Source organism: Orbicella franksi, chromosome 5 (assembly GCF_964199315.1).
Source record: "Orbicella franksi chromosome 5, jaOrbFran1.1, whole genome shotgun sequence".
In the NCBI taxonomy this organism is placed as follows: domain Eukaryota; kingdom Metazoa; phylum Cnidaria; class Anthozoa; order Scleractinia; family Merulinidae; genus Orbicella; species Orbicella franksi.
Genome location: NC_138149.1, coordinates 10,008,989 through 10,031,074, shown reverse-complemented (window position 1 = coordinate 10,031,074; position 22,086 = coordinate 10,008,989). Strand labels below are relative to the sequence as shown.

General features: G+C 39.2%; 1 protein-coding gene and 1 non-coding gene across 2 annotated transcripts; both read left to right on the top strand.

The window, feature by feature from the left end:
- The first annotated feature begins 1,710 nt into the window (after positions 1-1,710).
- LOC145486543 (cullin-2-like) lies at positions 1,711-20,754 on the top strand. Its single transcript, XM_081465229.1, has 26 exons — positions 1,711-2,153; positions 2,790-2,892; positions 3,780-3,874; positions 4,945-5,053; positions 6,105-6,187; positions 6,557-6,615; positions 7,057-7,094; positions 8,171-8,281; positions 9,211-9,373; positions 9,804-9,893; positions 10,662-10,696; positions 11,116-11,223; positions 12,120-12,182; positions 12,361-12,444; positions 12,607-12,651; positions 13,606-13,692; positions 14,207-14,353; positions 14,788-14,865; positions 14,969-15,035; positions 15,789-15,894; positions 16,373-16,463; positions 17,211-17,312; positions 17,707-17,760; positions 18,393-18,455; positions 18,652-18,702; positions 19,298-20,754. The coding sequence occupies exons 1-26, from the start codon at positions 2,035-2,037 to the stop codon at positions 19,376-19,378; spliced, it is 2,232 nt and encodes a 743-aa protein (XP_081321355.1). The 5' UTR covers positions 1,711-2,034; the 3' UTR covers positions 19,379-20,754.
- On the top strand, positions 15,261-15,333 carry Trnas-uga (transfer RNA serine (anticodon UGA)). Its single transcript has one exon. It is a non-coding gene; the product is annotated as a tRNA-Ser (tRNA).
- Positions 20,755-22,086: the final 1,332 nt, after the last annotated feature.

The window sequence follows — 22,086 nt, the reverse complement described above, 5'->3', positions numbered from 1 at the left end:
TTAACGGTCACCGCTTTAGATCTAATATCCTGCGTTAATTAATTATCCGAATAGGCAACAGAATTTCAGTGAATTTATTACCTTTTCTTCTCCGAACTCAGGCTAGGGCTGTCCATCGCCGACATTAAGAAAACAGAAAACACAAGGATAACCTAATAAAGACGTATTTACTCTTCTGTAGCGGTTAAAACAGAAGAAATTACGTTTAGAAACACCTTTTGTCCTGATAAGCGTCTGTACTTTTTAGCGGGAAAATCCCATCCTACGTTGCTGCGAGGTTGACTGCGAGATACTGGGTACCCTATTTAACGCGATTTACCACTATTTGCTACTATTTGCTACTATTGTGCACTGTGCAAACCTATTTCAACAGTGTTTACATAATGGCTCCCTCCTGGGTTTCAACGTCAATATCAATGTTCTTAAAGTCACAAAAGGCTTTCCTTCTAGCTCTTGAACCTCTTAGGCAGATTAGTGCGGATCTTAGTAAAGCGAAGGGTGTCCTTGCTCTTATCCAGGAGATTGTTTTAGCATAATGTTCTCCTTTCTTGATGGAGATCAGCTGCGCCAGTCTGGAATGGTATTGCAGGCACTCGTTTCCCATGCCGCCTGTTGACGTGAAAATAAGGGGTGTAAAAGTTCCTTGTTCGATATCCAAAACCCTCCTCGCGTAAAGGCGCTTCTTCTCGTTCTCATGATTGCGGTATTGTTATTATTATTATTATTATTATTATTATTATTATTATTATTATTGTCATTGTCATTGTCATTGTCATTGTCATTGTTATTGTTATTGTTATTGCTATTGTTATTGTTATTGTTATTTTACCTCTCTTTCTATGATCAATGACTAACGAATTGCACTTCGAGTTTCTTTTAAAGACGACCTCGCAATTCCCACTGAAGTCGCGGAACAAAACTCCGTGGGTTCTTATCTGGACACAAGATTGCCTACACCCACCCACCCCGAAAAAGCGCCCAGACTATTTATAATTTACGTGAATGGTCATCTAATACCGACGGTCTCATTGTAGTTCAGCGAAGGAGTGCTTTTTCTCTCGGCAATATTCTGTTTTCCGTTGGTTGGGGGAGAACCCATGTGATATGGACATCTATTATATGGCTTGTGCCGTGTGCGGGCAAGATGAAACAAATTCCGCACTGTGATTGGCTACCCGAGCGGGCTTCTACTAAACCTCCTAGTATAGTTTTTACTGTTTTAGGAGCACACCAATTAAAGCGCTGTGTTCCGCAAGAGAAATGTGTTTTGGCCGCGTTCTTTTCTTCTGTGTTTATGGATCTCGAGTCCCTCTTGGTCCATAAACACGCAAAAAAAAAAAAAAAAAAAAAAAAAGAACTTGGCCAATATCCAACCATCTTGACCTCACGCTTAGGCAATAACCCATATTCATACTCTTCGTAGCTCGTATCGATTGGAGATGTGCGCTCATTGCCTGATTTCAAGAGGAAAAGGACTAGGTACGAGTCTGTAAATTGTAGGATCAGCAACTATTGATCCACATAGTCAGAATGAGCACACCGAGATTCACAAAATCCCCAAGTTTAGTGTTAATAAGGCTAGTTTTTACTGAGATAGAGCCATTTAAAAACGCCAAAATTACACAGAAATATTTGGTCATCCGGACACAGGGTCCGGATGGCCAGACATTTTTTTGTTAATTTTGATGTTTTCAAATGGTTGTATCTTGCTTACTATTGGGTCTATTTTTACCAAACTTGGGGATTTTGTAAAACTTGGTGTGCACTTTAAGACTATGTGGATTAATAGCTGCTAATCCCATAATTTGTAGACTCGTACCTAGTCCTTTTCGGCTTGAAATCATGTTTGTTATCCCATCATACCTGTTCGGGCGCTCCCAAACATGGCCTGGAGGAGTGGTTACCCAGCGCAATCAAGTCATCGTAAATCGTGCCGTGTGCGGAAAAAGTCTGGAAGATTTAGAGCTGTGACTGTAAACCTGTTCGTCGCTTAGCTAGATTTTTGGGAACCTATCCGTTGTTCTACGATGAAAGATGTCACTGAGACCTCGGGCTGTGAATTTTGACGAAACATGGGCTAAGATCCGGGAAACATTGGAATCTGTGGTCACTTTGAAAAAGATTCCAAGAGCGGTCTGGAATGACAGGTTTTCGTATCCTTCGCTTTACAGGGAAGTGCAATGCATAATTTGACACGACTTGCACTCTGACTGTAGATTCTTGGTCTGTTCAGGTGGAGTTTTGATTGCTGTGATGGCCACATTTTGCCACCATTCTGTTTGCAGTACAATTAAACAGCCATTGTTCTTTGAATTTGATACATCGTGAAGCAATTGACTAAAGTAAGTCTTATACAGCTACAAAATGAGCGGAAATTTCCAAAACGTGGCTTATCATTATTTATTGTACCTTAATATTCTAGTCGCTCTTAATGTCTTCCCTGATGGCGAAAAAGCTTCCCAAAGTTATTGTCACTGGTGATTCAATTATATTAAATTTGATCTCAGTTAAGACTTGGTGGATAATAGTTTTGTGTTTAGCAGTTCCTGATTAACCATATGCTTATATTGGCGTGAATTTTTTTTATGGTAAATGTCAAGTTTACACTACATTCAGGTCGTAATTTGAAAAGTTTGAATTAATATCACAGACAGTGATAGTGTAGCAGAAAGTTTCATCCTAAAACTGAAATTGCACTATGAGCTAAAATGTCAGGTTCATTTAGAAACGTAAAATTACTAATTGTGTGGTCAGCTTTTTTTGAATTTCACTTTCTTGACTTTTGCTAGAGATGTATATGCTCTTTGTGTAGCCTTTCCAGAGCCTTTAGGTGAAAAACTTTATGCCGAAGTGAAGAATTTCTTGGAGAATCACAGTCAAAGCCTTTTTGAGGTTTGTCAGTATCTAATATAAACTCCAAAAGCAGTTGTTTACACTTAAACAAGCCATACGTAATTCAGGTTGTACTGCTACAACTGGCTTGATTTCATTACAAGGTAGCTATAAAAAGTATCAAAAGTCCCACAGGAATTTGACTTACTCAGACCCCACAGTCGTAAAAGTGTCACAGAGTTACACTGTATGTGACATGGAGGTACTTAAATCAAGGCTGTTTTAGGTTTAAAATTTGCAGTTTAAATTCATGACTTTTTAAGACAATTTGTCTGTGACTTTTTTGGGGTGGAAGATTCTAGCAAAGACTGTTTTTGGAGTTTAAGAAAAACTGAGACGAAATAAAAGTTATTGTATTGTACTGTACATTGTATTTGTGTTGTATTGTGTAACCCAGGGTTTTCATTGTTCTGTACAAGAAAGCCTTAGTTTGTCATTAAAAAAAAGGTATATGCCCAGGATCCATGTAAATCGTACTATATTGTTCCATTTTCATTCATGCTCCAAGTAAAAGAATAAGCTTGGTCATTAAGCACTTAATGATCGGTCCCAAGGGAAACAGTTAGTTTTGTTTCCTAGAGACCCTCAGCAAAACTCAGTGTTTCCCATGGGGCCAGTCATTAAGTGTTTTGTTATACCTCCCAACAAAAATATTGTAAAAATTCCGAAAACATCATTTGCCTGTCGCGACTTGCACACAAATTTGTGTCGCTGTTTCTGGGTGCACAACCTGATCATGTGCGAGTCGAAAGTTCAGGTTGTTGTTTCCCTAGCGAAACAACAGTTAGTGAGTTTTGACCCACAACACTTGACACATTCTCCTCCAATTGGCAAACGTATTTGAGTTGGGAGCAGTAACAAAGTATTTTGATTTATCTTTGTCATAGGCTGTCAGTGGTTCTGATGTTGATATTCTGCGAGTCTATCACGATCACTGGTCGCAATTCAGCAAAGGCTCCTTCTATATGAATCTTTTATTTGGGTGAGTGATGTTTGTGTTGTTCAAAATTAAATAAGTTTCTAATCAGATCATTGTGATTAGCATCCTGTAGCCAGCCAGCTGTGTCAGATAGCCCAGGTCTAGTGAATTCTGTCCTTTGCATGTCCAACAAGCAAGTGAAGTTTTTGGGAAAATGTTGAGGAAATTCAAATTACCAATAAAGCACTGTAAGAGATTTAAAGAAATTTTGAGAGGGCTGGACAAGTGAGAAAGACTGTTGGACTAGAACAATATACTAGTTACAGCCTTTCCAAACATTGATTTTCTTTGCATCCTGTTTTATAATATACAAGGCAGGGCTCGAAATTAACAAAATCCTAAAGTTGCCATTTGGTGACTAAGTGGTAAAAAATAGTCGCTAAATGTAAATTTTTAGTCAGAAAATCTAATAGAAGATACACAATCCATAGACATACATGACATACTCAATGCTCAAGGGCTTGCAGTGCATTATAGGGTGATTTTGCACAGCGATAGCCAATTTGAAGGTTTTGAGAGAGAGTCGTTTACTTTAGTGTGCCTTAGAATAATCAAACATGGCGATCCAGTTGGCAATCAAAGAATCGTGGGTTTGTTTTATTATATCTATTCGAATAAACTGTGTCTTTTATCCACAAGTAATGTTCTTTTTCCTTTGAGATTACTGCTAGCCCTTTTTTATTTGTGTCAGTCAAGGCAAAACCTAGTCACAAATTTGCGACTACTCTCGTTTTTCTAGTCGCGAATAAGTAAAGTTAAGTCGCAATTTTGAGCCCTGCAAGGTACGTTTTGTGAAATTAATTTAATTACTAGGTTTTCTGCTCTCCTTGCTGTGTTGTATCCAATTTTTGCCCACCCGCCTCCCCTTTGGCAATGTGTACAGTTTATTTCTTATGACACATGATCTCTTACTGTGAGTCAAAATCTTGCCACCCACATCTTAGCGTAGGCAGTGACTGGCTATATTTGCAGTGAGAATGATTTATCATTGTGTTCATTACTAACTAAACTACACATTAAGTTACATTTATAGATGGATGTTCCTAAATTAAACACTAATTTTTCTTTGACAGCTATCTGAATACTCATCTCAAGAAACAAAAGCAGGACTATGGAGAGATTTCACCATACACTACATCATTCTGTCCTGATGTCATGGAAGAGGTCATGGACATTGGAGCAGTAAGTTAATCAGCATGTGGTTTCTTCTTGTGGCGATGCAGCCTTCGAACTCTTGATTAAGTGGTCTTGGTTTGAGTGCTGGCCAGGGTCATTGTGTTGTGTTCTTGGCCTATGCAGGTTTATACACGCAAATGGATATTGGTGATCTGTTCATGAAACCTGACAAATGCCAGGGTAATCTGCAAAGGACCAGCATGCCATATAGGGGCAGTACAACTTAGCAATACTGCTAGTTGTTTCATGGAATGGAACAGAAATGTCCTGAAGGCATTGTGGCCTAATTGCCTAGCACCTCGCTGGGTGCATTTAGAAAATGAGCTTACCAGCTTGTCCTCCTTAATAAGCAGTAACTTTGACATACTAGCCTGTCACAGTCATTTTTACTAGCCGAAAAACATTTTCCCTTTAGCATGATTATTGAATTAATCATATCTTTAAATAGACTCTTGATCGTGATTGGCTCTCCGCCTGCCTCTTTGTCACGTAATCTGTGCCCGATCATATGGGTGTCCAATTACAGGTATCTTCATACAATGTTTTGTAATTGGATACCTGTAATTGGATACCCACGTGATTCGCACGTCAATTATGCGTGCTTTAAAGGCTTCTTTCGTAATGTGTCCTACAGATTTTAAAACCTATGGAAACTGCTACTGACTTTTTCGCTTAAAAGAAATTCTCCAGAGACCTTTTTATTTTCGAAATTTGTTATAAATAGGATTAATTAGTAATTGGACTTCGTGTTGTACAATACAGGGAGTAATTGTGCTCATAATTTCAAACCGGCCTCAGGCTTCGCGCTCATCTAATTTTGAAAGTCCTTGCGTGATTACTCCGTGAATTGTACTCAACTTGGTCAAGTTACTATCACCAATAGTTGGAATTAGAGCAATAATTTTACATCTTCAAGCACTGTGCATGTAATTAGAGTTTTCTCAAATTTTGCCCCTAGAAACTTCACATGCCCATAAACTTGTCAACAAACCTTTCCAGTTTGGAACTGTGAGGGTTTACTAATTAATGTTGATTAATTTTTGATATTTTCTCTCAGCTTGCTCTGGACATCTGGAAGAGAAAAATGATAGAACCATTGAAGGGGACATTGGTGGAACATGTACTAAAAGAAGTGACAAAGTAAGCAATGTAATTTGTTTACAAATGATACAAAATGTACATAATTATAAAACAATCATCTTCAAAATTACGCTTCCCATACAAGTTGAATTGGCCATTCACATCCACACAAAATCTTGTTAAACAGCTCCTAAACACGATCTGAAGGGTGTTACTCAATGGACCAGACTTATATAACATTGACATCATCAACTAACAAACACTATTCACTTGACTCTGAAGATGACTTCTGCTCAGGTTGTCGAAACATCAGTCACCAACAACAGTTCTTTTCAGAACTACCCTCACCCAGACGATCACACTATACGAACTGTAGGTTTGAGTGTTAATACTTGCTGTCACTGTTAATACCTTTGTGTTCCTTCTCAGGGATCGAGAGGGAGAGGACACACACCAGAATGTTATTCATGATACTGTTCTCTCCTTTGGTAAGGTCACTTACTCGACACTATATGTAATTGTATATACCGCTGCTGTTAAAGTTAAGCTGGCATTTTTGTCATGTAGAACATTTTATAAATCATTTGAAATTCAGTACTTGACCCAGCATTGTGATTATCACTTGACATACATATAGTACATATTGAAGTAACTGCAAACCAATAGTTACATGTAGCTTGCAGATTTTTTTTTATAGATTTTTATTTAGCATTGCACATGTAAAATTACATGTATGCACTCTTGCTAAATATTGTCTATTTTGATTGACTGAGAAGTTTAGTAAACCAATCAAGTTGATGAAAAGAGGCAAAAGGGTGTTCATAAGTTTCCTAAAAATTTTGTTGGTGACAGTAAAAAAAACATTAGATTAAATTCAATATCTTTATGAGACTGAGAAAATAAAATCAATTGTTGTTTTTTCCTTTTAGTTGAAGTACAGCAGTACCAATCTAAGGGAGCACTTCATGTAAGTTGAATCAGATTGGCACTTGGCGTTCTTGGGAAAGGTGGAGTCTAAGAAATGTACATCCAAGAAAAATGTTCTAGAGATTGATCACAAGTGGTGCACGGCTTTTTCCCCTAGAAACTGCCTGAAAACCAGCCCCCTCCCCCTGCCCCACCCCCCCCCCCAAAAATTAAAGGGAACATTGCTGACATATTACCACCCCCAAAAAATATTAAAGAAAAAATGCTGGCATACAACCCCCCCCCCCCCCCCCCACCAAGAAAAAAATCTTCCCATGCTGCTACTGAAGAATTTACATGCTGTTTTGACATCTAGTTTGATGTCTACTGTAGTTGGGAACTGCTAAGTGGGGGCTGTGTGACCGAGTCACCCAGAAACCTTGTTCAGCAGCTAGCCCCTGAGATGGACTCATTGTTCCACTGGGAAATTGCTGCAACTACATTTATGTCATGTGAGCATCCTCACAGAACTAGACACCAGTCGCACACTGTTATGTCAATGGAGAGAGTTTTTGGTGGAAGGGGAATCACCCTGGCTAAAACTACACAAGACAGCCCAAGTGTGTTGGACATTACGAATTACACTATATCTCCATACTAAATTAAATACACCAGGAGTTGCTATCCCTTGCACCATCCTGCAACTGCAGAATTTTTACTAATGTTGACCAAAAAGTCTGGAGGTCTTTGTTGTGACAGTGCTACATGCATGCACCATAGCACTGCCACTTGAGAAAGTTTTTGATTAAATTTTGACAACTTTGTGACATATTTTTTGCTGGCTTCTCTTTGAACCGGCCATTCAAAACATGGGAACTGTCAAGGGTGGAGAGGTTAAATTGTCAAATTCATCATCCAATCTTGTGGGAATTCCAGAAGTCTCGACCTGCAAACATTTGACACTGGCGGCAAGTTGTTGTAGTTTGATAGGCTATTTGAAAAGGTAGCCATCAGAAGTTGTCAAAAAGTTGTTAAAAACTATTCAAAAAATTTCCTTGCTGACAGTGATAAGGCGTGTAGCACTGTGCGTAAAGATGCTTAGGGAACTTTGTGCAAACTTATAATATCTTATTCCAGCTTTATGAGGAAGTCCTTGAGAAGCCCCTTTTGAAAGAAACCAAAGCATACTACAGGCGAGAGGCAGCAGAACTTCATGCTGACAACACATGTCATGCATTCATAACTAAGGTATGCTGGGAAACAGAATATACATGTATGTATATACAGTAAAGAATGTTGCTTGTTAATTATTATTGAGCCCTGACCCAAATGAATGCAGGCAGCTAGTTGTTTTCAGACTCTCCATGCTTTCTAAGTTGACTTTTGCCATTGAGGATTAGCGAACCTCGCTCTTCCCATCGCATCTTAGTCTGAAATTAAAGAATTTTTCACACCTGGGAATTGGAAAAATAAATCTAGTTTCTCTCATCGTGAACTTTGGTTGACCCAAAACACACAATCATAACTTAAATTTTTCATTAATTACCCACCCATCATTTCCGTAATAGGGAGTTCCTTTTTTTTAATTTCCGGGAATCTGAGTTATAATAATGTTTTGAGATATGTATTGTATTTGACTGTATAAATTTACATTTTTTATTTCTCCACTTGACGATTTCAATGTTCAGTAGTGTTAGAAAGTGCATGCACAGTATCAGTGTTAAAGTGCAGTGAGAGGAAAGTGGAAAGGGCAAAACGTACATTGTAGTCAGAGATATGTTAAGTGATATGTTGTCTTTCAGATTGTTGTGACAGCCAATTTGCTCAGACATGCAGTATACACTAAACACATGAAAGTCTGTATATGAGCCAAGTGGCCCATCAGGCCAGAGCTTATGCTGGTTTCCGTAGCTTGACGCGACAAGGAGTATTTCTACTCCCCCTGGATGGGATGCTAGTCCATTGCAGGGTTGTCCTCAGCATTAAGCTCGCTGGTACCCATTTATGTACCTTGGTAGAGAGGCACTGTGAGAGTAAAGTGACTTGCCCAAGAACACAACGCAATGTCCCCGACTAGGGCATGAAGCCAGACCGCTCGTTCTGGAGATGAGCGCACTAACCATGAGGCCACTGTGCCTCCCACTAAACATGTAGTAACCTTTTATTTTTGCTTGCAGGTTGATGTCCGTATTCAGGACGAGGATTTGAGGACCAGAAAATTCTTTCATCCTGTGTCATACAGCCGAGTGATCAGAGAGTGTGAAGCACGCATGGTGGAGGATTACATTCCTTACTTACAAGGAGAGTGTCGACAGATGGTAAAGGAGGAAAATAGACCAGGTACCGTTTTCAGCATGTACATATGTAGGTCGATCTTTTTTAGATTATGTATTTTATGACTTTGTGGGTCACACAACTGCGAAAAATTGATTTATAACATACCGCTAACACCTTCTCAAAAATTGTTATGTAATTATTTGCACATGCATGTATGTTTAAGTTAGTTGTAACAAAACCTTATTACTTGCATGGAGGGGTTTTATTATTGAAGTTTTCAGCATAAAGGTAATTGGTGTTCACAGACAGGCAGAAGTTTTTGAACTGAACTTCTTGCTGAGAAACACTTTCGTCTTATAATTAGACAATTATTGTCCTCACAACCGGTGAATTTTCCTGGTGCCTGGTCCTTTTTGAAACCTCTGATTATGAGATAAGTATGTACTGAAACCTACATCTGTAGTTATAATGTTTTTTATTACTTCTTTCCCAGATCTTTCAAAGCTTTACAAACTTTTGAGGAACATTCCTCGTGGGCTTCAAGCCATGGTCGCAGAACTAGAGGAACACATTACAAACACAGGTAGAATTTTATTTATGGTTGTACATACATGAGTATTTTATAATCAAAAACTTAATAAGAAAATTGTTTCTCAGCTAGAGGCAGCAATATGTTGAAAAATACAGTGTAATAGACCTGCATAAAATCCTGCAGTTTAGGCCTTTTGAGCAAGCTCTAACTACAGTGGAATCCCTATTTCTCGAACCTGCTGATAACTCAAACCAAAAATTGTTTCCCCTCCTCAGTCAAACGCTGTAATTTTACCCCCAATTTCTTGAACTATCCAATTTTTCAAACCAATTTTCATTTCCCTTGGAGGTTTGAAAAATCGGGATTCCACTGTATTATGTACTAGCAGAAAAATCCGTCTTTTGGCTATCCCCTAGAAAATCAGTCTCTCATGCAGTACTTCTGTAAATCTTAATTTCCTTAAACATTTTCCCAAGAAACTTTACTTGCCCATGAGGTAAGTAACAGATAGAATCCGCTAGCCTGACTGGAACGTGTACTAGCCCTGGGTTAGTGGACATGATTTTTGTTTTTGCACACTGCTTTGCCAACCCCAAGTTCAACCACAGTTATTGTACATATTGAAAGGATCCTCCATCACAACTACATGTAACTGTCTTTTCATCTCTTAAATTCGCGCAAGATGCTTTTTGTATGTCATGAGAGGCCTTCACAATGACTCAAATGGCTGGGCGCGATATTCTCACGAGACTAAAGTTATGTGTGAAACACCATGCTGTAATGACCCAGAAACATATTTCTTTAATTTGGTATTCTTAGGTCTCGAAGCAATTAAATCAGTCAAGGTGGAAAATGTGAGTAGCTACATTTTAGGCAGTTAACAAATAGATTCCATGTTGCTGTGTGTCTGTTCATTAATAGATCACAGATGATGTCAAAATTTGGTAAGAAAAAAAACGAGGTCCTTGAGTGGCTAGGCCAGTGTGTCACTGATGTTCTGACCACATTTTGACATCTTTTGTGATCTATTACTGAATGGACGCACAGCAACAGGGAATCTATCTGTTTTTATAAATTATGTAATAAAGAAACAAAAAAAAAAGATGTTATTGATGTCATCTGTGCAACAGTCCTCCAACAGATCATAACTAAGAACCAATCAAAATGCAAGAATGAGTTGACATGATTATACAATGCATATCAAATGTTTAGATACATCAATACAGGTACATTCAGGTAGTGTGCAATTTTGTTAATAATCCTCTGATTTCAGGGCCCACAGCAATATGTAGATGAATTACTGGAAATCCACAGAAAATTCTCAACTCTTATCAAGGATACTTTTAGGGATGATCCAGCTTTTATATCAGCATTAGACAAGGTGAGCCATTACTACATAATTTATGAGATACACCCTAACACTGAAATATGGAGATTTAACAGGTTGGTTTGACAATGCCGCATACACTGTTGATTATATCAATATTTTTCTCGTTTTCATACAAACAAACAAAAAACCCTCTATACATGGAATTATCATGTTGGATTTAGTAAATACATGATGTTTCATAAGAATCTGTGCCAAACACATGTATACAACAAACGTATGCCAGGGTATACCGGTAAGCAAAATTTTGTGCCCTGACATACACTTCTCTGTAAAAATTGTCAAGTTTGGGGCATGCCGCGGTTCAATACATGTATTTCCATGAGTTTGCAACAAGTTCTTATGAAATTTCAGATGTCTTCTAAATTTGGCATGATAAATTGAGTGGCAAGGCTTACTTTTTGTTTGAATGAAAAAATCAGAAAAGCGTGGCATCATCGAAGTTGCTCATCGATCTTGTTTGCTCCTCATATTGAGTTTTTGTCAGTGCAAGGTTCAAGGTGTTAATTCCTTTTGCACATCATCAGTATGCTCTGTATTTAATTAATGATATTGTAATGATACTGTTCCATCAAGCTCAATAGAAGAAAAAATATGTAGCAATTGAAGAGGTGCATGGAAAAAAGCCCTGAGTGGCTCTTGATCTCATGTCAAATTCTCCTTTTTTGTACAAGGAAGCATAAAGCAATTTGCTAGGAGACTCGTGCAGTCTATCGGATGTCACTTACATGTAGGGTCTTTTTCCATGCACCCCTTCAATTAGGAACTTGGCAAAAATGGAGCATTTTTCTTTGTTTGGACTTATTTAAGGTGACTCAAAATAGTGAGTGTCATCTTTAGAATAATTATTTATTGTGTCATTTGAATGTGTCTTTGTTTTCCTTTTTCAGGCCTGTGCAACTATAGTGAATTATAGACATGATCCAAGGCGCTCATCAAAATCACCAGAATGGGTAAGCACTCAAGTCACTGAGACTGAGAAAGAGCAGGGTGGCTACTTGAGCTTACATGTAGAATGTTGAAACATTTTCAGAGCTAAAATGGTGTCAGCTTAAACCACTGGATGTAAATTTATAATATGCATAATTTTGTTTGCGACAGTTGTCACTTACCTTTTTTGCCTTTGATTAGCTCGCCAAATACTGTGATTCAATCCTGAAGAAGAGCACGAAGAACCTCAGTGATGTAGAATTAGATGAAAAACTTAGCGATATTGTGAGTCAAATAATGTTGTTGATACACGTTTCAAACTAGAATTCTCGTATTTGCAACTTCTTCTTCTTCTTTTGTCCCGCTACATTTGCATTTTGCGTTTGTTATGCAATTCCACATTATTGTTGAAAGTTTTCTTAAAACTGTTATGTTTTTCCCTTTCAGATAATTATTTTTAAATATATTGACGACAAGGACATTTTTCAAAAGGTATGTTATTATTGTACGTTAAGACATTGGAACTGCATGTAGAAAAACCCTTTACATACACAAAGTTCTTGGTTCCTTCAGCCTGGTAGCCTATGTAGCTTGGCGGTTTTTAAAAAATTGGAGCACCCTAAGAAAATGGGGAAGCCGCGATAACGAGCGCTGTAACAGTTACGGTAACGAGCGGCGAAGCCGCGAGGAACCTAGGAGAACTACAATACAATACAACGGTTGTATGGAGGTGATTTCATCCTGATGCAAGGAACCACTGTCCGTCGAAATCACTCATAATATAATGAACACAATCAAGAAGCCTAGAATCAAAATCTGCCCCTATATAAGGAGTACACTCCTCTTAGGACTGATGTTACGGCGCCTTTCAATAACATGCAGACTTCAAAATTCTTAGCTCAACCGACAAAATAATGCGTTTTTCGCTACCGCCAATCAGATGTTCGGCGGCTCCTCCCAGCTTTCGACTACTGCCGAGCACTGTTTCGTTGTCTGAACTGTGCTCAACGATTTGATTACCGCGTGCTCGGCAGTAGTCGGAAGCTGGGAGGAGCCGCCAAACATTTGATTGACGGTAGCGAAAAACGCACGTGTTGGTTGAGCTTTGAATTTTAGAGTCCGCATGTTATTGAAAGGTGCAGTAAGTGCAGAATAGATCAGCTACGACAGAAATCCTTTCATCCTAGTATGTCCATTGTCAAAGACTGCAAGTTCTTTTGTGAACTGCTCATTTAGTTTATAATGAACCCTTGTAGCGGTCAGTGAACACATCTTCCAAGGCTCTTGGTTCTTTTTTCCTATTTATCAATGCTTTGCTGTACCTAAATTCCATGGGAATAATATGTCCAGACTCTGGAATCTACTGAAACTACTTACATGCATTGCTGTATACTGCACCACAAATGCAATGTACTTGTATCTTAAATTATTTTATTTTGGTTTTAGTTCTACTCCAAGATGTTAGCAAAGAGACTTATTCACACCCTGTCAGTGTCAATGGATGCTGAAGAAGGAATGATCAGCCGGCTGAAGGTAAACATACACAGGGCTACTGCTATGTGTGTGTGAAGATCTTTGAAGCAAATTACAATTTGACGCAGCTAAAACCTTGGACCTTGCTGTGTATGACCAACACTTGGCAGTGAATTTTTCAAAAGATGCCCCACTGTGTCTGCAAACTGCTTTTTTTTTGGGGGGGGGGGGTGTGGTAGGTGGGGGGGGGGGGAGAAGGGAGGTTTAAACTGCAATGAATACACGCATCGCCCACTGCCACGCTACATGTACATTGGAAGAACTGGATGTTGAATACTTAAAAATTGTATGAGTTACATTCAATCCTGAATAGTATGGCGTTGGTGGAACAAATGAATGTCAAGATGTTTAAGTCATGTATTTAGACTCGTTTTAATTTTGCAAATATTGAATCTGATATTTGTTGAAAATTATCTGTTAGACCACGAGTGTAGACATGCTACTTTGACAGGGAAACTCATTCTTAATTTTTTCACAATCCAGATTCTACTCTATGTCTTTGTCTTTCTTGCAGCACGCCTGTGGTTATGAGTACACCAACAAACTTCACCGCATGTTTACTGATATCAGCATCAGTTCAGATCTCAACTCCAGTTTTCTCGATTTCCTTTCTAACGCCAATGTGTCTCTTGGAGTTGGTTTTACCCTTTTTGTTTTACAGGTGAGTTTGTCATGGTGCTAGTTATCAAAATTATATTGTATACTTACTAAAGACTTTGTTCATAAATTTCTTTGCAATTCTTGTTGGGAAAAGTTGATTTCAAGTTAACTTCGTTTGACCTGGTCAAGTGCTTGATTTTTGTGAGTTGATCATCTGAAGTTGTTCTGAAAAGTAGAAAGAATTGGTCACTACTGGAGACTGAAGGTTGACAGTTTTTGTTAAAAGAATGGGTTTGCGGAAAGGGTGGGGGTGGCATTGCTGGGAAGGGGAGGCTTGGGGCTGTAGGTTGGAGGTAGGTGCCCATTTATATTTCATGTTACATGATGTAATTCTGTATATTTGGTTCCACGCGGTGAGATTAATATGACGCACATCGATGCATTTTTTGAAACATTTTAAATATATTGATAATTATTTTTTTCTTTACTTTGTAGTCTGGGGCGTGGCCTCTTGGTCAGACTTCTGTTTCACCATTGTCCATCCCCCAGGAACTAGTGAAATCAGTTCAAATGGTAGGTGATTGTTGATCCTACCCATATATTACAAGGAGGAAGAGTTACACATGTTGTTAATGGAAATATATTTGGCTTGTTGCGTTTTTTTTTTTTTTTACAGTTTGAACAATTCTACAATGGAAAATTCAATGGCAGGAAATTAACATGGCTTCAACACTTGTCTACCGGTGAGAGAACGAAACATGCGCTTTTAATATGATTGATATCCATCACTTACCTTCCTCACAGTATTGAGGAAGGTAAGGACATTTAGAGGACAAGTTCGAAGTTTCCATTGGTCGATAAGTGGTAAGGGGCGACGTTCTGAGACAGCTTATAAGGTTGATGACATTTCTGGTTATGTTAGCACAACCCACTGACTGAACGGTCTGTAATGACACGAAGATCGTGGAGGCAGCGTGGCCGAGTGGTTAGGGCGCCGGACTTGAAATCCGGAGGTCGCGGGTTCAAGTCCCGCTCTGACCGCTTACCTGGAGTTGTTTCTCGGTAGACCCTAGTTCAACTCCTAGGTCATGCTCGTAGATAGCCAACTGATCTGCCTCCCGCCAGTTGGGATTTTTAACCATGTTATGTTCATTTGCATTATTTGTTTCATCATTTGGTGTCATTGGCCCTGAAAAGCCCCATTGGGGGAGTGGTCAATTAAGATATTTATTCATTTATTTATTTATTTATTTATTTATTTATTTAAAACAAAAATAAATTTTATATCTGAACCTTCATGAAAACAGCAACATTTAGTTTCACTTTGAACAAGAGAAAATGACTTTAACTATAATATAATTGCAATTATTGTAAAAATGAGAAACAGTTTAAACCTGTAGCTGGTCATCTAGAATAACTAAAAACTTCAACTAGTTGGAGTGTTCGAAAATTAGGGACTACACTGTATTTTGTAACTCACCTTGTGTTTGTTGTAGGCGAAGTGAAAGTTAGTTACCTTAAACGGCCGTACTTCATCACTGTCACAACGTATCAGATGGCGGTCATATTGCTGTTCAACGAGAGGACAAGTTTACAGTTTTGGTAAGTAATGACACGAAAATCGTTGATTTGGTTCCGCACCAGCTGTCGTGAAGAAGTGTCACGTGTCTGACTTATTTCGTTCCCAAGTCTCTTAAGAAAAAAGGAGAGGCCCCTGGGAGCAAAATTTTAACGTCAGTTCCCAGTCCCTACTCAAACACCTTGAGTATTCTTCTGCTTGGCTGAATCAACTTGAAGTTGATTGACCGCCGTAGGGTATTTGTAGATAAATTTATGTATTTGTAGATGTGTTTTTGAAGATAAATTGACCGCCGTAGTGTATTTGGCAAAGCCGACGTTTCAAACTTTCAGCTTTTTGTCATTTTGGTCTTACGAAGGGCTTATACTCTGCCATTAAACTTCAATTAATTTACCGCAATCTACTGCAAGTTGACAATCAACTGAGTGTTTCACTTGCCTGTCTACGTAATACTGTACTGTAACAATTACTTCATGAACTAATCTCCCTGTTTTGTTTCAGTGAAATTGGTGAACAGACACAGCTTGTGGAGAAAGAACTAATTAGAACGTTACAATCCCTAGCAGACGTACGGCTCATAACGATCTCTGAGGTAAGCCAACTGATAACTTGCCCTTGATAGTAGAAAGTTTTTTGACTGAAAACCGGCGAAACCTGTTTGTGACTTCTTATTACCTGAATAACCTGTCAAGTTGTTCATCATCCAGCGTCCTGGTAGACTGGAGTAGTCCCTCGCTTAGCCCCTCTGCGTGACGCGAAAGAAAACCGCGAGGAAAAAAATGGCCGCGCCAACTCCTGGGGGCGAGAAGCACGCGCGTCTCGCCCCAGGATTTCTCGCAGCCATTTTTACCTCGCGGTATTTACGGTCACGCTCGACGGGCTAAGAGAAAAAGGCAGTACTTGTAGTGTAGCGTCTTACAGCCTGCTGTTCTACGTTGGAAATTTCCAGCCGTGCAACGAGCAGTTTGGAAATAAAAGAAATATAACAAAGAAAATTCAGCCGTAGTAAAGTTTCCTGCTGAATCAGTAGACTATCAGTGCGTTAACCCAACGACGACAACAACAAAAACAACAAAAGAAAAGAAAAAGAAACGGGGCAAGCCATATCCTCTTCGAAGGAGGCGCGGAACGAAGTAGCAACGAAGATGCGTTGAGAAACTCTGGGGAGAAAGACAAAATTTGCGCCAGGGAGACGTTTTAGTTACTTTGCCAGTACCCTCACCACATGATGTACCATTTCCCGTTAGTTAATCGGAATAAGTGTTCTTTGAGTGATGTCAGTGTTCAAAAGTGTGCCACTGTTTGCGCTAATTGTCTAAATTGTTTTTTCTCCCTTTAGGGCACTGATCCCACGAAATGTACATACACTTTAAACCCTGATTTCTCTAGCAAAAGGACGAAACTTAAAATCACCGCTGCAGTACAGAGAGAAACTCCACAGGTAATAAAGAAAAAATGAAAGAAGAATCCTCTTTCTTCACTTCACTGGAGGGGAGGTTACCAGTTTCTTTACGCGCGTTTCGTCTTTCAGTTATTTCCTGTGGAAATGAGACATAGGCTAGTCTTCTGAGAAAAGCAGAACTTCTAACTTTTTATTCCCAATTTGAAAATGTTAATTTTCCTTACCGATCGACGTACGTTTCTTTTAAAGTTGGTTCTGAGAATTGGGTAGTTCATCAAAACAAAATCCCCCAGTTGATGACGCTCTCTATTCTCGTCTCCTCACTGCTTGTCAATATATAAATATTGTAAGGTGAAATTGTTTGTGGATCATTCGTGAAACGCTTTGAGAACCATTAGCTCATCGCAAGTGTTTCGTTGTTCTTTTTGTACAGGACACGGAGCAAACACTTTCATCAGTGGATGATGACAGGAAAATGTACCTTCAGGTAAGAAATTTGCTTTGGTTTTGCTTGCTCAGTTTGCTTTTTATTTGGGCTTGTGATCAAAGTTTGTTGGTTTGACCAACGCCTCAGAGGAATAGTCACTGCGGTTGGAGAAAGGGAAAACTCAGTACCAGGTCCAGAAAGAAACTGTGGGTGGGCCTGTACCAAGGTATCTTGTCAGGTGACTTCCGTCATCAGACTTCACGTGACAATAGCCTGTTCACAGCCCCTCTATTTTTCAACGCGCGCGAAAAAAAAAAAAAAAAGCGAACGCGAAGGAAGACGGGATGGGTGTGGGGGGCGAGCTAAGCGAGCTAAACGAACCCAAGTCTCTTGTCAAGTCTCTTGTTTTGCGCTGGCGCCCAGTTCTCTCGCGACTCTATATGCGCAGTCATCGATCAAATAAAAATACGAGAAAATGCGTGACGACTGTAATCATCTCTTGAGAAAGGCGCCTCAGCAGATCTGAAAGCTGCTGTATAGCTTGGAAATTCGTTCTCTGTTAGACATTTTTTATTCGGTACGTTTATGTTCAGTTTACGAAACGTTATTCGTTCGACAAAAGTGCTAGATAACTTTTGTTATTCACTTTCTTCATTATTTTCTATTGATTAATATTATTTTGTTACGTTTAGGCTGCCATAGTGAGAATTATGAAATCCAGGAAAGTTTTGAAGCACAATTCACTCATGCAAGAGGTAAAAAAAATAATAATTGTTTACCTTATGCGCCACTCTTGCGCAAGGAGTTAGGTGAAGGTAAAGTGAAAAAAAAAAGAAAAGAAAAAGAAAAACGAACTAGACAAGCAAATAAATAAATATATGTAAATATGCATACGTGGTTTTGTCTCTGTGCACGTTATGCCACCAACTTCTGTCATTTTAACCCTTTTAGGTTATAAGCCAATCAAGTGCTCGATTCACTCCCAGTGTAGCAATGATCAAGGTAAGGCACATTCTGAACCAGTACTTTACACCGTTTGGAACATACAGGCTTCTTTCTGACATCTGCACTTTTCGATGAGGGAATCATTGCTTACAATATTTGCCTGATTATAATAAGCGATTCAGTTTTTGATAAAGCTACAGAAATATTAGTTCTGAATATTGAAAGGCCATGGCACAATTATAACTGTCCCATTATAGAGGATGTTTTCCCAATTCTTCGAAGAACTGGTTATACTACAACACACTGCAAATTTAACAATATTCGTATCCAAAGTATCTACTTTAGATTTTGATTTGAAATTTCCGAAGACGCGAGCAAACTGCCCGACCAATGTGAAACGATTAGATTGGTATCAAGAGACAAGACATCCCAAAATGGCATAGTCTCGATTTCCGCCGCTGTCGAGTCCGATCCGGTCTTCGTTCTCCCCTGAGAAGCCTTCAGGGGAAGAGCGCGGGCCCCTCTCCCAAACAGCGGCTGGTAATCGAGCCTGAAAGCGTCGCCAATCAGGAAAAAATTTTATCTCCTTTGTAAACGTACTCTTCCTTTTCTCACTTCTTTTCTTCTTTTTCTCACTTCCTCTCTCTTTTAGAAATGCATCGAGGCGCTGATAGACAAACAATATTTAGAAAGACGCGAGGGGAGTAAGGACGAGTACACCTACATGGCATGATGGGATAGCAGCTAGCATACAAGTCAACAACGCGTCGCTCAAACTGTGTGGGATGTGTACGGAGATGAAATTCGGAGATTTTCTCTCTTCCCTCCCCTCCCTTCACGTACAACATACAACAAGGACATAGATAGAGACTGAGAAAAGAATGTCCCGTTTGTTGTGACGAAAACATGTTCGTTTCCACTATAAATGGAGCGCTACAAGATCCTCGATTTTAAATACAGATTGCTTTGTTTGCTTTCAACTGGCAGTTGGCGGGAAAAAATCGACAACAGATCTCATATTTATTGATTCTTTTTAATGTTGACTGTATTTTGGTGGCGTCAATGGACATTCCCTCGTGCATTAACCGGTGTATGAATGGTATATTCTTTTAACAAGGTCACACTTTTGCCGCTGCGTGGACTTGACGGGCAAATAACTTGTAGGACTAAGGCTTAATTAATATTTACTTCCAATTTTTGCTAATTTAGAACATTTTTATATCAATTCATTTGTTAAGCGCGGCGTTTTACATATAAAGAGGTGTTTAGCTCTTTTTCTTTGAATTCTTCTTGAGATATTTGGCAAATGCTCAGTCAACTCGTCAGGGGTACGTATGAATTTCAAGTTGACTTATCGCTCATTTTCACTGATGAACTATCTTTGTTCACGGTCTGATGTTAATTTTTAACCCTGTAATAGCCAAGAGTGGTTACAAAAGAACTTGTCACGGATGCTGCATTTAAAAAATAAATGTAGCCTAATAGACCATTTTACAGTTGTCTGCTCAGTGACCTGGCCTTTGAATGGCAGCGAGGCTGTAAGTGACCTTGTTTTGATACAGACCTCACTGCTTTTGTTGTGTAAGTCAAGTTGTTCTGATGCTAACTAGTTTGCATTTTAATGAGAATTGCACAGGGGTTTGTATCAAAGTAAGGTCACCTTCAGCGTTGCTTTCATTCACAGGCCAGGTAACCGAGTACACAACTGTAAAATGGCCTATTTCTTAAGCTCGTTTGTAATTCGTTTGCATTGTCCGCAGTTTAATCTGTTCTTGTTTGTTAGTTTAGAGTGTTTTCTTTTTATATAATTTGGAGTGTCGACAGTAATTCGTATTTGCTTTGGGTTTTCATTACCGCGCTAAGCGATTGGCTTAAAACAAAACTCGTGCCACTTTGTTATCCAATCATAACTAAAACCAAAGCCAATCGTGACTCGCCCGCACACGTTTTCCCGCGCTTTGCGCCGGCTACATGCATTTGTTTTTAGTTCTGATTGTTTCACTGGATTGTCTGTATAATTTGTGATTGGCCAGAGTGAATACTCTGGTTCTCGTTTTACGACACTTCAATAGTTGAAAACTGCTCTATCTAAATAAACTATTATATGAATTTCGTTTTTGTAACACGAGACAAAATCGTGACACATGCCTTACACTGAAGCAGACAAAAAAAAATGCTGAACTAGAGGATCCCTTGGTGTTTCAACAGGTTCTCCGAACTAAAATTAAAGGAAATGTAAAGCAATTAGTAAAGGAAAATGAATATTTTTGAGCCTGTAAGTGACAAGGTGCTTTCTGCATGTGTTTCCTATTGACGCATGCGTTTGTCTGTTATATCAAATTAATTGTTCACCTTACGAGGCAACAAAATAAATCTCGAAGAAAAAAGGTGCGATATTCTCTCTCGCTCCTCGTTGGACGGTAGGTCAGGAACGGAATCTATGAAGCGAAAAAAAAGAGTCTGATTGAAAAGTTTCATGTCGCCCTGTTGAATATTCCATAACTGACCCGGCAGCTTGAAGCTTTGCCTTTAGTTCTAGTAAGTATTGCGGTGAAAGTCGATTTCTAATGTCCGGTAGCGGAGTTTTGCCTCAAGCACGCCCCGGACCTCGTGCCGACTCTCGCGGAATTCTTTGATGAGGAAAATTATATGAAGGGTTAAGAGCTTGTTCAAAATGACAGGTTTATTTGCGGCATCCTGAACTTGCTGCCGATTTTTCCCAAGGTCTAACTATAAAATCTCCCGACTGGACGGTTTACCTTTCTTTCCAAGTCAGTTCTGAGAATTTTAATGTACGCCTAGGTGATTTTTTTTATTCTCCTCGCTTGTCTACTTGTTATTGTACACTTATATCGTGAGAGAAATTGGTATTTGATCACTCTTGGCAATTAACTGGAAGTTATCCCGGGAGACTAGTAACAATGCCTACTTCTCAATATCTTTTTCTCGATTGTTTTTCATGAAGTAGGACAGTCTCGTGAAACCAACTGAAACCCTTGACAATTTTCAAGAGAAGATGAAGGTGGGAGAGTGAAACCCTCGTATAGACGTTATCTAGAGGTAGTCCCTCTCGAGTTATTTTTGGATATGATGCCCAGTCCTCGCGCGGATATTTTACCACGCGCGTTGCGTGGATGATTTCGTGAAAGGTGTAGAGCCGCCTGGACTTTCCCAACCTCGTTACCAGGCTCTCCTTTGCTTCCCTTGTCGTTGAGGCAAAGGAGAGAGAGCCTGGGGTCGAGGTTGGGACTTTTCACGTGAGTTAAATTTGCATCAAAGCATTGCCTGGGATTTCTGAGTCTGGTAGTGATCAAAAATAACTTCAGGCCTGTGTGGTGGATTAACTCTCTTACGTACCCTTTATCCTCTTGCAATTTTAAAAATATGAAACCTGGACTGTAATGCTAATAAATTCAAGATGGTTGATGCTGGACATCAGCA

What these genes read in the sequence shown, in the direction of transcription:
- LOC145486543 (XM_081465229.1), top strand. Translation starts at nt 2,035, where the DNA reads ATGTCACTGAGACCTCGGGCTGTGAATTTTGACGAAACATGGGCTAAG. An exon ending in GTACTAAAAGAAGTGACAAA is followed by an intron (nt 6,188 to 6,556) that starts GTAAGCAATGTA and finishes GTTCCTTCTCAG; the next exon opens with GGATCGAGAGGGAGAGGACA. An exon ending in ACAAGGACATTTTTCAAAAG is followed by an intron (nt 12,652 to 13,605) that starts GTATGTTATTAT and finishes TTTTGGTTTTAG; the next exon opens with TTCTACTCCAAGATGTTAGC.